Source organism: Abramis brama (genome assembly GCF_963993115.1).
Source record: "Abramis brama genome assembly, chromosome: 20".
Lineage (NCBI taxonomy): Eukaryota > Metazoa > Chordata > Actinopteri > Cypriniformes > Leuciscidae > Abramis > Abramis brama.
The window spans coordinates 24890622-24907049 of record NC_139982.1 but is presented as its reverse complement, the minus strand read 5'-3'; the positions used below and the strand labels follow the sequence as shown (position 1 = coordinate 24907049).

General features: G+C 38.2%; 2 protein-coding genes across 2 annotated transcripts in view; one reads left to right on the top strand and one right to left on the bottom strand.

The window, feature by feature from the left end:
- The first annotated feature begins 527 nt into the window (after positions 1-527).
- On the top strand, positions 528-6357 carry map1lc3b (microtubule-associated protein 1 light chain 3 beta). The gene is made up of 4 exons (XM_084095181.1): positions 528-772; positions 3199-3254; positions 4685-4791; positions 4886-6357. The coding sequence occupies exons 1-4, from the start codon at positions 733-735 to the stop codon at positions 5058-5060; spliced, it is 378 nt and encodes a 125-aa protein (XP_083951307.1). The 5' UTR covers positions 528-732; the 3' UTR covers positions 5061-6357.
- Positions 6358-6739: 382 nt separating this feature from the next.
- zcchc14 (zinc finger, CCHC domain containing 14) overlaps positions 6740-16428 on the bottom strand; it is a 29720-nt gene continuing 20031 nt past the window's right edge. The window contains exons 6-13 of the mRNA XM_084095180.1: positions 15975-16069; positions 15160-15196; positions 14794-15079; positions 14522-14610; positions 12130-12251; positions 11835-11978; positions 10199-11308; positions 6740-8218 (exon numbers count right to left, since the gene is read on the bottom strand). Of these exons, the coding sequence (XP_083951306.1) occupies positions 8163-8218; positions 10199-11308; positions 11835-11978; positions 12130-12251; positions 14522-14610; positions 14794-15079; positions 15160-15196; positions 15975-16069 (1939 nt within the window). The 3' untranslated portion in view covers positions 6740-8162. The remainder of the gene's footprint in view (positions 8219-10198; positions 11309-11834; positions 11979-12129; positions 12252-14521; positions 14611-14793; positions 15080-15159; positions 15197-15974; positions 16070-16428) is intronic.

The window sequence follows — 16428 nt, the reverse complement described above, 5'->3', positions numbered from 1 at the left end:
TCTGCTTGGAAGCTAGTTATTTTAGTCGATAAAGGTTTAAATATGGAAATTTTTCTAACACTAATGAATACGCTCTGATGGACTTCAAAAAATATACGGCCATTCACTGCCATTATAAAGCTTGGAAGAGCCAGGACATTTTTTAATATAACTCTGATTGAATTCGTCTGACAGAAGAATGTCATATACACCTAGGATGGCTTCAGGGTGATCATGACCTAACCATGGCCTAATTTTCATTTTTGGGTGAAGTATCCCTTTAAGGGAATGTTAAGCTAGCCTGAGAAATATTCAGTTGACAGGCTAAAATGATTATCTTTCTAGAACGACTTGAAAACAGCTTTTGTACAAATCCCGAGAATTCAGATTATGAACTCAGTAAGCCTATAAAATAAAAAAAGAACTGCCAAATACACAAAATGTCCTAAAATAATAATATGCCTCAGTGAGCCACTGTATAAAACTAGCAGTGAGGGATCAGAGAGTGACTAACCTCAAGCTCTTCCCCTTTCCTCCGTGTGCACGGCATATGCGCCGTGACCTCATAGATCAGCTGACTGGTTTGTTTTGCTGGGTAAGACAGACTTCACAGGACGAAGCAACGACACGCAACTGAATTATACGATTTCGCATTATAAAACACATTACAGATTAAGATTTGTTCAAGGAAAGAAAAGAAAGCAAAGTAGGCAAGTTTGCCTAAAGCATACGGTGTCTAATCTCATTTTAAACATGCCTTCGGAAAAGACATTTAAACAAAGGAGGACATTTGGTAAGTGCATCGAGTTAATATCATCAGAAATTTACTTTTGTACTGTATTTCTTAAATAAAATCCTCAGTATTGATTTTACAGCATGACACTTTACATTAGACTATATTCAGGGAAAGTTAATGGTTGTCCTTTATTTATGATCGTGTATACAGTAAGTTACCTAGTCCAGTAGTTAATGTATTGAAGTATTTATAAATGTAATACACGCATCTTCTATGATAATCGTATATTAATTGCGTTATATAAAAAATAGGTCTTGTTGCTCTGTAGTCAAACTGGGTTGTAGGCTAAGGGTGTCGGCCGGGTATAGGCGCTATCTTAATGTTCAGTCTGTACAAACATAGAGACTGCAGACTCATAACAAACAACATAAAGAATTACTCTTACTTTATTTTCAACGTAAGTTACCACAATTAAAACATATGTCGCAATGTCTTTGTTTGTGGGCAGATGTTAGCTAAACTCCGCGCTGCAGGATTGGGGGATGGGACTCGACGTTTAAGGTTATTTGGAAGGACTCGAGTAAACAACGATGCCGAATAATGATTATTACGTATGTTCAATTTAGCAACTGTTCACCTCGACAGTTTAAAAAAATATATATATTATTGCGGATATAACTTAGTCATCGTTGCGCTCAGTTACAGGCCTGTTTGAAGGCGAAGTAACGACGTTTAATTGTTTCCTTTTTCATAACCTTTACCACTCTTGTCATGTTTCCATCCCGTTTTGGGACTGAAGTGGAAAATAGCGGATAATATAGGCCTAGGGGCTAGTCAGAGACTTAAAGGGATAGTTCACCTAAAAAATGACAATTCTGTCGTCATTTACTCGTCCATATGTTGTTCCAAACCTGTACGAGTTTCTTTCGTTTTTTGAACACAAAAGAAGATATTTTGAAGAATGTTTGTAACCAGACAGTTGATGGCACCCATTGACTTCCATAGTTTTTTTTACTATGGAAATCAATGGCTACCATAAACTGCTTGGTTACAAAAAACATTCTTCAAAATATCTTCTTTTTAGTTCAACAGAAGAAAGAAACCCATACAGGTTTAGAACAACAGAAGGGTGAGTAAATTATGACAATTTTAATTTTTGGGTGAACTATCCTTTAATCGGGCAACATATTGGGCTTTGCATTCATAATGTAGCCTACTTTTTTTGATTGATACTTTTAAGAGAATAATATTTGAGATTTTACAAAAGCATCTGTTTCTTGTTGTAAATAGCTATAAAAACAAATCATTTATCAGCCCTTAAATGACCCAATTCATCTTACAACCAATGTTGGGTAACCAGCCCAAACAAGAACATGCTAGTAGCCGTGATGTAACTCATGAGTGTAAGTCTTTTAATAATTAATTAATTGAATGAATCGAACCAAACTGGATGTTGATGAATCGAACTCAGTAACACTTAATCGAGTCGGCTGAACGTGTTTTGACTCACAGTGATTCGAAATATGTTTATGACTTAATTGTATTACAGTTTTATGAACACGCATACCAAACGTAATTTTAATGAATGTCATTACCTCAGTAATGTATATAAAGGTTCTAAATTGCTTTGTTTTTAAAAGAACTGAATAATCATTCATGACTTCAACCATCTGAACTGCTCCACATTAAGCTACAGTGAATGCTCTTGTTAATAAAACATCATCAAAAGGATGAACCAGGTCTTTAAAATGAAACTAAAGGACGAGTTTCACGGAAATGAGTGTGGTTAGTTGTCAGGCCTCCTAAAGTTACCACAGTTGCTCAATATGCACGTGTGATACATCAGCAACATGTGCTGTCATGAACAATACTCACACACACATTTCCTGAAATATCAAAGCAGTGTTTTCTAGAATAGACGTTTTATTATTTTATGGTTGCTTGCTGTAGATACTGTCTTGCGATCTCATGCTGAGTCATGCCTTTTGTTCAAAGTCTAGTTAGCATGGTACACAAAGGACTTCCTTGTTTCTTCTTTATTTCTGTTCATTAACTCATTAAGAGAAAATGATGTGGAACAAATGCTTATACAACACAGAAATAAACTAATATTCCAAGCAATTTAACTCGGAAGAACAGACATAAACACAGGAGTCTTGTTTTTGAGTGTGTCGTTAAAGGGATAGCTGACCAAAAATGAATATTTTGTCATTATTTATGCACTCTTGTATGCCAACAGAACATTTTTTATCTGGAACAGAACCTCCATTGCGTCGATGACCTTACTTGTTCGGTTGAAACTGAGCTACAGAATAGAGTTGACAAGTTTAACTTGGACCTGTTAAACACATTTCAGCTTGGTCCATTAGAGAATGGATTGATACTTGAGACCCATATCCATCCTAGTAAAATGTCTGTGGTTTAATGCGTCCTGTATTGTGATCTTCCTGTATCTAATATCCGCTCCTACTTCCTCTCTACAGAGCAGCGGGTGGAGGATGTTCGGCTGATCCGGGAACAGCATCCAAACAAGATCCCGGTAAGCGGATGTGTGTGTCTGTGGAGCTGGAGATGAAAATTAAACTTGTTAACCAATTAAAAAGGCTTCCACACTTAGCATGGGAGATGTTTTTACCAGTATAGACCTTGAAATGATAAATAATTAAGTACATGTAAATTTAATGGAATTGTTACTAGAATATGGTCACATTTTTCCTGTTTGTTCTAGGTGTGCCTTTTTTGAGGAAGTAAAATGGAATAGCTCATTTACTCATCCTCATATGTTCTTTTTCTGTGTAACACAAAAAAGATATAAAGTAAATGTAAAATTAAAAAAATTAAGTAAATGGCCCAAAAGCCGATGGCCTCGGGATCAAGGCCATTATGTAAAAGTTTAAAACATGCTCAGCTGTGTGAATTGGACAGAATAGGTTAATCTTATGAATAATCTTAAAAGGAAGGTTGTCAATAGACCTAGTTAAACAACTAGCATATGAATGGCTGCGTTTGCATGTATGTATAGGGTCTTTATCAACCTCTTAAAGACCAGTCATTGGTATTGTAGCCAGTTGTCACCTCTATTGACAGCGCCTCAGGGTTACCAGAGCCAATTGTTATTCAAGCTGACCAGGATAGAGTGGTCAACTTCCCTTCTGCTGAACACACACAAACCTCCACCCAGAGCAGCTCTTTTCAATGGGAATGTCTGGACACACAAATATTAAACTTTAAATTCAATGTTTTTTTGTTTTTTTAAATGGGCCAGAAAGTGGTAGACAAAGATAATATTATAAATATTTAGGAATCTAATTTAAAAAACTATAAAAATGGCATATATATCGTTTAAAAATTTTGAGGGTCAGTTTATTTTAAATAAATTAATACTTTTATTCAGCAAGGGTGCATTAAATTGATCAAATGTGACAGTAAAGTTACAAACGATTTCTATATTACATAAATGCTATTCTTTTGAACTTTATTAAGCAGCACAACTGTTTTCAACATTGATGATAAGATAAGAAATGTTTTTTTAAGCACCAGATCAGCATATTAGAATGATTCCTGAAGAATCATGTGACACTGAAGACTGGAGTAATGATGCTGAAAATTCAGTTTTGCATCACAGGAATAATTAACATTATTTATATGTATAAATTACATTATTTATATTTATATGTTTATTTATATGTATATAGAAAATTTCATTTGTAATAATATCTCACAATATGGAATTTTACTGAATTTCAGATCAAATAAATGCAGCCATGCTGAGCTTGAGACAGTATTTTAAAACATAAAAAATCTTACTGCTATATACAGTATATATTACATTTTATTAGAGCTGTCAAATCGCATCTAACTTAAAAGTGTGTGTGTGTGTGTGTGTGTGTGTGTGTTCCTTCACTATTTAAAAATAAAATAAATTATATTTATGCATATATGCTAAAGTTTTAAATGATTCTGTTTCAGGTCATCATTGAGAGATACAAGGGAGAGAAGCAACTGCCGATTCTTGACAAAACTAAGTTTTTAGTTCCTGACCACGTAAACATGAGCGAACTTATTAAGATAATCAGGTAATGTCTTTACCTCTTGCCTTTCGTTATTATTTATCTCTTTCATTATTGGAAAAAAAAATCAACTTTGTTAACGCATTTCTGGTTTTAATAGGAGACGCCTCCAGCTCAACTCCAACCAGGCTTTCTTCCTGCTTGTCAACGGTCACAGCATGGTCTCTGTGTCCACTGCCATCTCTGAGGTCTACGAGCGCGAGCGAGACGAGGACGGCTTCCTGTACATGGTCTACGCATCCCAGGAGACATTTGGATCTGTGCGTCCTCTGTAAAAAAAGGGCAAAACGATTGGCTTTCACTCTTTTGGACAATGATACAACCTACCCTGAACTCTAGACCTTTCCTCTACATATATCCATATCCACTTTCCTGCCCCCCCCATTCAAACAGGAACCATTTGAACTTTTAGTCATTTGGCTCGAATCCCTCACCAATCCCAGACATTACCAAAGCTCAATCCTAACTTCCCACGTCTCAGCCCCTTAACCTCAACTCCCTTCTGTTCATTTGTGTTTTCATAATGGATGAGGAGTAATTGTGTTTAGGTTGTAGGACAGGTTATGGTAAATTGAACTAATTCTCCAGGTTTACTCAACACAAATCTGGAACGAAAGACTGTGTGTAATGATGGAATCATCTGTTTAACTTGGCGGTTACATTTCCGAAATGGCATCTAGTGTAACGTTAGGCGGCCAAATAGTTTTGGAGGTTATTCGTTAGGTCCATTTCAGCTTGGAGGGGTCGTGTTGCTGCCAGCGCGCTCTGGTGACCTTTAACCCCGCCTGTTGTCCGTCGAATCTCTTTATTTGTGGAGTTCGGCTGTGTTTTCTGCCGTTCCATTTTCCTGTTAGAAGCAATTCAGTCTTTCCACCCCCCCCCCTCGAGCTTTTTGCTAATTGGGTCATGAGCGTGGAGGTTCTCGGATTTCACAACTCTTTGGACAAGTCAAGGTTCAAAACGCCGTCTTACTTGCGTTGACATTTGAAGTATGCTCCAGTGGGACGTACCCGAGGAAAATAAATAGTAAGCTATTTAAAATACAAGAAATTCTGCGTTGATTGTTGTGTGAAGCTTTGAAAGTGCAAGCTTAGGAAGAAAAATAGAATTATAATCAATGGTACATTGAGCGAATGAATGTGGCTTTAGCGATTGTGGCCTCAATCCATGGACGCGGGTGCTGCCCAAACATCCTTGCTCTTGTAGATGCACGCTTTTTAGACTTTCAATTTTATTAGAAGATTATTTACGCCTTTATAAATACATAACCGTGAGCTGTCGTACCTCTTTCCATCTGTATGTCTTACAGTAATCTGTACAGATAAGCTTAGATGCCTTTTCTCCTGAGCATTTATTTGCTCTTATTTAAAAATTTTTTTTTTTCTTCCCGTTTTGTTCATGCAAAAAACATTCATATGTGATAGTATTGTGCAATTTACAAAAGTGACTGTTTGAATGAGAGTTTAACTCATTATCGAACTAATGTCATTTCTGTGTTTCTCCTGCTCAGATTTACAGCAATATTACACTTCTATTTCTGTTGATATTTTAAAAATAAAAGAGGAATATGCATCCTGTTTGGCCTTTTCTTTGAGAATGTCCCTCAAAATTATTTAATATGGGAAACATCACTGCATTTAAAGGTTATTTTGTATTGGTTAGGTATAGGAAAATTATGACTAATTTATTAATTTAAACATACATGCATTACCGTTAAACCAATATTTTGTCCTTTTTTGAAAGAAATGAATACTTTTATTCAACAAGGATGCATTAAATTGATCAAAAGTGACTTTAATAATGTAAAATATGTCAATTTCAAATAATTTCTGGGGGGGGAGGAAATGTTGAAAACTGTTTGCAACATTGATGATGATAATAAGAAATTTTCTTGAGCAGCAAATCAGCATATTAGAATGATTTCTAAAGGATCATATGACAGAAGACTGGAGTAATGATGCTGAAAATTCAGCTTTATCATCACAGGAATAAATTACATCGTTAAATATATTCAAGTAGAAAACAGTTATTTTAAATTGTAATAATATTTCATAATATTATTGCATAACATAACCTTTACCGGTTAAATCAATCTGCTTAAACCGGAATTCTCAAAAACATTTTTAATTCATTTTAAAAAGTGACAAATTGATACAAAAATTCAACAATCAATCTTCAATGAACATTCACCTCTGAATATAAAATGGCTGCGTCAGCATTGTCGTTTTAGGTCAAAAGCTTTCCTGCAATAATAATAATACACATAATATATACAGTACGTAGTAATTCATCATCAGGCAACATGCATATCCAGCAACTGCAAGATCTATAATTAAAAACAGAAATGTTCTGTAAAAGGCAGCTAGACACTGAAAAACACTGATCATAAATATCACCATCTGCTTTGAAACAGCATCAATGGAATGGCATCTATTGGCTAAATGGGTCTTATTGTGTAAGTCTGACCCTTTTCAACACTTTGGAAAAATGATATGCCCATGTAATTGAGAAACAATGTGGGAAAACCCACTGTTTTGACCTTTTTAGTGTGAAATATTAAAAATGGTTTCCTCTAGTGTTCAGTTCTCAGTTCAGAAGCTGAAATTCATACATATGGGAAGCAATTTCTTCTTTTTCATTACAGTTTTAAAAACGCTAGTAAATTGAAAAGTTCGACTTCAACGGTCTCGAGTGCTTTGACTGTATAAACGTCTTTTATTTTAGTGTCCCGCTGACATGGCACCTTTATTGCGAAGAGAACATGGAACATGTAATAAAAATATAATTCAAAAGTAGCAAAAACCAGGACATTAACAAATATACCATGATTACAACATAACACATGATGATTAAGAAGACGTTCGGAAGTCAAAAGGCCAAAAAATTACCTCTTAAGATGGAAAACAACATTTCCACTTCAATAGTCAGTTTGTTCTTTCCTTTATGAATTTACAGAAAAAAAAAACTGCCAGTATTTTATTCCCAAAGGTTGACTTGTCACACCAAGAGCAAAAAGACTTGGCCATCATTGCACGTTATTTGGCTAGCAAAATCTGTCATTTTACCTCTTTGTTTTGCTTCCAAGAATGACATGTGCGATAAATGTTGACTGGCTGCTCCACAGTGACTTGCTCAAGCGAGTCTCAAGTGAAACGAACAGTGTGAAGAGTATGAAGAACACACTTCTTTGAGCATCCCTTTACAAAGATCCACTGTGAAGTGATTCTTTGGCACAAGGCTTTCATCGGAAGCCATATAAGTGATCAAACGCGATCTTCCTGTAAAGAGATACTGTCTTTGCTCAGCGGGGGTCTCACATCAAGTATGTTTACACACACTGAGGAAGGTGCAGGTCCAAACCAGTCCATACTCATCGTTTAGTCCCCTGAGTCCTGGCTGTCTGACTGCGGAGAATATTTCAGACGAAATGTCCCTGCAAAAACAAAATATGTTGTTGTTTTTTTCTTCAAAAATAACTTCTTTTTTTTTTTTTTACAATTTCTGAAGAAGATGTGGGTAATGTTTGTGCACACACGCATGCGCGCACACACACACACACACGTCAAATCGATTTGTGTAACATAAAAGTAAATATACTGTATGTGTGTGTGTGTGCGTGTATGTATGTATGTATGTATGTATGTATGTATGTATGCATGTATGTATATATATATATATGTATATATATATATATATATATATATATATACATACATACATGTATATATATATATATGTATATATATACATATATATATGAAGAGTTCAGATGCAAAAGCCTCTAAGTGCCATCTGAAATTTTGATCATTTTTATAAAGCTTGTATATTTAAGTTAAGTAATTTCACTTAAATGACAATTAATAGGTAATTTGCATTGCCATTTAAGTGAAATAAATTATTGAACTTAAATATATGAGCTTGATAAAAATGATCATTCTAGAAGAAAATTTCAGATGGTACTTAGAGGCTTTTGCATCTGAACTCTTCATATATATATATATATACTGTATATATATATATATATATATATATATATTTTTTTTTTACAAACTTTTATGTTAGAAGTGATTAATCATGATTAATCGATTTGACAGCAATAAAAAAATAAATAAATATATATATATATATATATATATATATATATATATATATATATATATATATATATATATATATATCAATTAGTCACCAATCAACATTTATTTTCCCCCTAATATTTATATTTTATTTCAGCTTTATTTTTTATTTTTTTTAACCATTTCAAATATTTTGTAAATAAATTAATTCATATAATTAATTTATAATTATTAATTATGGTGCAAAGGTGTTCTGGATGGTTGTTACTATGTGGTTGCTAAGGTGTTCTGAATGGTTTTTAGCAAGTTCCTCTGCAATTGTTAGAATGTTGCGAGTGGTTTCCAGGTTATTTCTTTGTGGTTGTTAAGGATTTATGAATGTTGTTTTGTTTTGTCGTTGTTGGAGTGTTCTGAGTAGTTGCTACAGTTAGGCCGTGTCCACCAAAGCATTTTTTTCACGCGGCTGGCATATTTTTCCAATTGTTTTCAATGGGAGCGCCGCATTTTTAATACACCAGGAGCGTAACGAGGCGCTGAGCGTCTATTTCACGCTGAAGCACTCTTCACTGTCACTTTTTACCTAGCTGTCCAATCACAGTGGAGGAGGCGCGGTGACAAATACCACACCGACCAACCTTCACATTCTGCTTGTACAACGTCAACAGATGACAACAACAAGCATAATAACAGAACAAAATAATTTAAAACAAGAGCCAGAGCAAATACTTTATCGACATTTTTATATAGAAACAACACAGAAACAAACTGTCTGTGAAATGAGATGCTAGTAATACTTCCGCGGATATTCCGCATCATAGCAAGCAAAGCGTCTCAGCTGAAAAACCGCTGCGCTGCCAAACCGCTCTCAAGCGCCCACAGCTAGGCGTCTTCAGCTGGCTAAAAACGCTTTGGTGGACACGCGGCCTTCTTCTAGACAGTTGCAAGAGTATTCAGGATGGCTGCTAGGGCGTTCTGGAGCATTCCAAGAGCTTACTATGTGCTTGCTTGGGTTTTTTTGAGTGTTTTTTAGTACACTGCTCTATGGTTGATAGGGTGTTCTATATGGTTGTTAGGGTGGTTCCTAAGGTTTGTGGAGTGGTTTTACAGCACATTCCTCCATTTTTGCTAGTGCGTTTGTAGGTTGGTGCAATAGGTGTTCTGGTTTTTAGCAAGTTGCTCTACATTTGTTGGGATGTTCTTGGCCGCATTTCCTGGGTGGTTTTGGGTGGTTGCTTGGGCATTGCTAATTTGATGTTACGGTGTTCTAGGTGTGGGTTCTAGGTTGCTAATGTGTTAGGAGTCAATTAGCGAGTACTACTAATAAACAATGCTGTTACCTTGTTGTGCTGAGTCCATTGCTGGCTGCTTGCAGTCTTGTGCACGATGCCCACTCAGCCCACAGTTATAGCAGGATACATTCCCTGTTTTCTTATGCCCAGAGCTTCCGTTTCCCATGATTCCATGGGGCTGGTACACACCACCCCCTCCTCCAAGAAAACCCTGCACTGGCGGAAGCACAAGATTCTGTTGAGAGTCATGTGATAGGCTGCTGTTGTAGATAGGCGGGGCCACCAGGGGGTAGGAAAAAGGGGAGGCGGTACCACTTCCTGTGAGGAGCGGGCTGAAATGAAGCAAAGGACCTAACGTGAACACTGACGTTCCTGAGAACGGATGTGGAAAGTAGCCGGCGTAGCTAGCTGGAAGTGCCCCGTAGGAGCCACAGTTGCGGCTACACCCGCAAGAGCTACAAACGCACAATGAGGAACTGGAGTTAATGCTGTTTGCTTGCACCGAGGCGTAGCCGCTATTCTCTGTGGACGCTGGGCTAGAACTGTGCGTGACCACAGGTGTGCTGTTTAGACAGTAGGTATTGCCAGGTACTGCCGCCATAGGAACACTGCTGGCCGGTGAGAAAGAGGGTCTGGTGGAGGAACATGATGACGGGCAGGAGGACGGGGGAGAGAAATGGTACGATCCTGTGCTTGGAACAGAAGAAGACACTTGTAAGTGTAAAGGTGGGTGAGAGACGTGGTGGAGGGTGTTAGATGTGGCGGTGAGAGCAGTGCTGGTCTCCACCATGAGACCTGGAGGGGAACGAAGCACCGCGAGGGGCCCACGGGGGGACGACATGTCCTGGTGTCCTGGGGAACCGTCAAGACTCAGCCCAGGGAAAATGTTCTCAAGTCGGACACCCAGAGCAACTCCGGACCCCACTGGTTTAGGACGTTCTTCTGAACAGAGAGGGGGTGGGCGAGGTTTGCGGGGGGAGTTGAGAACCCGGCCTGGGGAGAGGAGGGGTAGGGAGGGAGGGGGCAAACCCATTTGGGAGGGATCATTCTGGACTGGGAGAACTTGGGCAGTGGGACGGGTAGGACCGGTGGATACCGCATGATTGAGGAGAAAGCATGACCGCTCTTTCTCACCAGGATCCAAACCAGACTCCAAACCTGATAGAAGATAAAGACCAAAAGTGAAATATGCATTAATTTAATTAACAATTTATAAGTATTTTTAAAAATATAACATGATGATGATAATAATACAACTAAAAACATTTAAAGTTTTAATTTTAATAAAAATGTGTTTTATAAATAATAATATTTATTCATTGTAATTCTTAATAATTTTAATAAATGTTTCATTTTCACTGCATGTTAGTTTTCAATTTACTTAATACTCCAGTTACCAACTACAATTGCCAAATGTGCAGTATACAGAAGTAATCAGACTACTGGGTACTGCATCCCATAAACATTCAGGTTAATGAATGAACCGCTATTAGATACTTTAAATATCCCTTTCTTGATTTATTATATATTGACACAAGCAAACATAATTAAAATATGTAATACATAAAAAAATAAAACACTCTGTTTGGAATGGGTTTTTGTATCATAGTGTACTATATGTACACTTATTGTAGACAATTTAATGTCCGTTCTAAAAATATGTATGATAAAAAAAAGTTCTTACGTCTGTGAGGGTCTTTGACTCGGTCGAAGGAAGTGTCACGTGATAAAGGGGTCATCGGACTGGAAGGAGCACTGGAATAGCCCGAGGAGGAACTGCTGTCCCGTGGAATGGGCAACGAGCTGTTCTCGACGTCTACCCGTAACTCTTAACATGCACACACACATAAAAAAATATTATAACCTCTTGCAGTGTGTTGCACTTCAAAAAAGTAGGTGGCATTCCTTTAATCTTTTGGATATTTTCATTTAAATGCAAAACATATTAAATTAGTATGATTTTTCAGGAGTGTGTGTACCAGTGCCACTTCCAGGGTGTATGTGTGTCAGGGGTCCGATGTGACTGGAAGGGGTCACTCTGGCAACCCCACCACAAGAAACAGGAAAGTGAGACACCACATATCTTTTCTCCAGCTTCTCTCTGACAGAAAAACAAAAAATAAAGTTTATTTTTTAAATATACCAATTGATTATAAACAATGACTGGATCCTAAATGTCAAAGGTTTTTTTATAGAACATAATTTCCCAGCAATGACACCTAGATGGCGCTGTGTACAAAAACATCCCAGCACTCAATGCATGTGCATAATTTTGGCAGTGCATCAGCTTAAATCTGATCATCTATGTAGATACTGACAACTTCAGTTCAAGTGGGATTTTAGAAACAGTTGTCTGATTTGCAAGACATATTTTTAAAATATAGTTGATACGGCTATGTCTGTATAATTAGGCTGGTTCAGAACTGGACACATTCCTTACAGGGCCTTTCAGTTCAGACACTTTACCACGTGGAATAAAAATAAACACTCTTTAAGTTTTAGTTAGTGTCAGTGAGAACTGAGAATGAGACCCGTGAACCAGTATAACCTTGCATTTGTTGTTGTTTCCAGGCATGGAAAAGCTGTGGATTATTTCCTGTTATCTGTTTGATATCTTTGCTCCCACAGCTCTACCTGAGCAATGGAAACTTGCTGATGTGATAAATGGAAAAAGAATTAGAATGGTGTGTTTTCACAAAGGAACAGTGGTTTGCTCCACTTCCGTGCTGACAGTGAACTTTCAACACCAAACTCTTATCTGAAGGAAGCGATCTGCTCTGCAACAGTGCAAGTTGTCCATTTACCAACATGTTAATTGCTTGAAAATTCACAGATTGTTAACATGCTACAAATACGTGTCAACAAACGTGTCATAATTTACTCCCCATCATGTCGTTCCAAACCTACATGCTTTTATTTTCTCTCACTTGTATTAAATAAAATCTACATGCATTAAAGTTCAAAAGTTTGGGGTTGGTATTGATGTTTTTGAAAGAAGTCTCTTCTGCTCACCAAGGCTGCATTTATACTGATGAGCCAAAACATTATGACCAGTCGCAAGTGAAGCAAATATCATTGATCATCTCCTAACAAGGCCACATATTAAGGACTGTGTAGAGTAGATGGAAAGCAAACAGTCAGTTCTTGTAATCAGTGTGTTGGATGAAGGAGAAATGGGCAGGAATAAAGATCGGAGTGACTTTGACAAGGACCATATTTTTATGGCAAGGCGACTGGGTCGGAGTATCTCTGAAACAGCAAGGCTTGTGGGTTGCTCCGGGTCAGCAGTGGTGAGAATTTACCAACAGAGGTCCAAAGAGGGACAAACCACAAACTGGTGCCCAAGGCTCATCGATGCACAAGGGCAACGAAGGCTATCCCGTCTGGTCCGAGCCAACATAAGGTCTACTGTGGCATACAGTCAAACAAAATTTTAATGATGATTATAGGAGGAATGTGTCACAACTGCTGCTTATTGGGGCTGTGTAGCTACAGACCAATCAGAGTGCCTATGATGACCCCTGTCCACCGTCAAAAGTGCAAACAATGGGCACATGAGCGTCAGAACTGGACTGTGGAGCAGTGGAAGAAGGTCACCTGGTCCTATGAGTCTCGTTTCCTTTTACATCACGTGGATGGCCGTACATGTGCGCCGTTTACCTGGGGAAGTGATGTCATCAGGATGCACTGTGGGACGAGGACAAGCCGGTGGAGAAATGATGCTCTGGGAAATGTTCTGCTGGGATACCTTGGGTCCGGCCATTCATGTGGATGTGAATTTGACGTGTCACCTACCTAAACATTGTTGCAGACCAGGTACACCCCTTCATGACAATGGTGTTCCCTGGTGGAAGTGGCCATTTGCAGTGGCCAATGCAGACATTGTTCAGGAATGATTTAAGGAACACGATAAAGAGTTCAAGGTGTTGCCCTGGCCTCCAAATTCCCCAGATCTCAAGCATCTGTGGGATGTGCTGGACCAACAAGTTCGATCCAACCTACTGGACGTGAAGGATCTGCTAGTAACGTCTTGGTTCAAAATACCACAGGACACCTTGAGGGGTCTTGTAGAGTCCACGTCTCGGCGGGTCGGCGCTGTTTTGGCAGCACGCGGAAGGCCAACAGCATATTAGGCAGGTGGTCGTAATATTTTGGCTCATCTGTGTTTGATAAGGTGCTAAATGTCCTAACTGGTTGCGGTTTTTACACCCATGGAAAGCAAATGTAAAAGAGATGTTTGAGGGCATTTTCTATTCATCATAGCAGCAATAACTGCGTTTAAACAACTGAATGTTTCTAAGGTGGTTTATGGCACGATACACACAGATTTAAATGTCTCAGTGTCATATTATGAGCACAAATCACACTCACTTCTGAAGCTCCAGCTGAGTCTTTAGTTTCTTTTTGGCCCCCTGAGTGAGGTCATACTTGTTGAGATCCTCTTCTGTGAGAGCGAGGAACTGAGAAATTGAATAAAGAGATCATAATTTAGATAAGTTGTAGTGGGAGAGATTTGTTAGGAAGGACAGATGTATTTCTTGGCTGCAATATCCGAAATCTGTTCCCTGAACCTAAATAAATTTAATCTCTTCTCTGAGAGATGATTCTCATACCAAGGGAAAGAGCCACTTTAAGTCACGTACCTCCTCCATGGTTAGCTGTTTGAAGACAGGGTAATATTTATGCAACCGTAGTTTACGAAGCCAGTCCAGGATGCCGTTCTGCTCCGGGCTGGGCTGCTGGGATAGGGGTCCGGGGTTTATGAGGTGCGTCTGTGGTGGACTGCCCTCCCCCATAGGAACAGCAGTGCCGGGGAGGATGGCCACCGCTGTCTGAGGGGGGAGAGGGGGCAGGTGGGCAGGGGTGCTCTGCGGGAGGGGGGCATGGACGCTTAGGACAGGCTGGATGCTGGCGACACCACAAATGGGCCTGGGACAGAGTGACAGAGGATTATGGATGGAGAGAAGAGAGATGTGTTAGTGTTTGGGGTGAGGGGTTGTTAAACTCACCTGCTCGCTCCCCTATACTGAAGCAAACAGCCCAGATCTGAAAAACATGGAAGTGATAAAGTGTGATTAAGGAGTATAGGATTATTTGACATGAAAAGATGCATGTCAAAAAAGGACAGAACAGAACATCTCACATACACATCACTTTTCACATCAAAATGAAAAAATATGTAATTCATTTGAATGATTATTTTAAATATATATATAGATTTATGATTTATGTACACAAACTTTATTTTGAGTTGTTTCCCCCATGAGCCAATTCAAGGGGAAGGTTATAAAACCGACATTTTAAAGCTATAAAAGTGGTACAGGCCCAGCACTGCACCAAATGGCCCATTTGCACTGATATTATTTCAACTACAGGCTATTGAGTTGTAAACAATCGTAATATTAACAATAATAATAATAGTGTCCATAATGAATTGTTTGCTTATTGCAGAGCCCTCTCTTATTGTATTTGATGGCTAATATAAGTGAAAAATACATCTGCAATGACTATTCTACAATTCACATTATCAATAAATAAGAATTTTGCACTTATTTCTATCCAAGGGGGTGTCTGTCCCTTCCCCCACCACTAAAAATAACATCACAGATACACATCTAGGTTCTAGTGGCCTTTCGCCCTATTAATAGTTTCCCAAGATGAGGTCACTTCTGAAGCATCTCAGCACAAGCAGGTCAAATCAAATTCCATCTGAGCTGAAACAAACTCCAACCCCGTTTCCCCAGGAGATGGTGCGGTCCTGAAACAAACCTCTATGGTGAAGTGGCAGGGATGAACCATTGCAAGGGGGAAATAAGGGGCTTACTTGTGCTAGTAGGGAGCTGCGGTGCGGACGAAGTGCTGAAGAATAAACAGACTTTGTCGTGTTTGAGAACATGAGGCGGAAAAGAGGTCAAGCATCTGTGGGATTGAGGAAAAATCCACAAATTTAATACAATTTTGATTAGGTTTTGATATAGCAAAAACCAAGGCTGGACGATCTACAAAACAAAATATGAGATACAAAATGAATAAAGAAATGTAACAAAATAAATAAATGAGAATGTATATATATATGGCTAAACACTAAGCTTTTAATTGTTTTAACCACAAATTATTGATCAGGAATTAGCTAAATTTAAGGAAATGCACTACTTAAAAACCATTGCTGTCTCAGAACAGTTTTTGGCAGAATATAGGAAGTTTGACTCAGAGTGGTTCAGCAGAGTTGTGGGGAGAATTGTGAGAACTTTGATGAATCACAATGAAACATGAGTTGG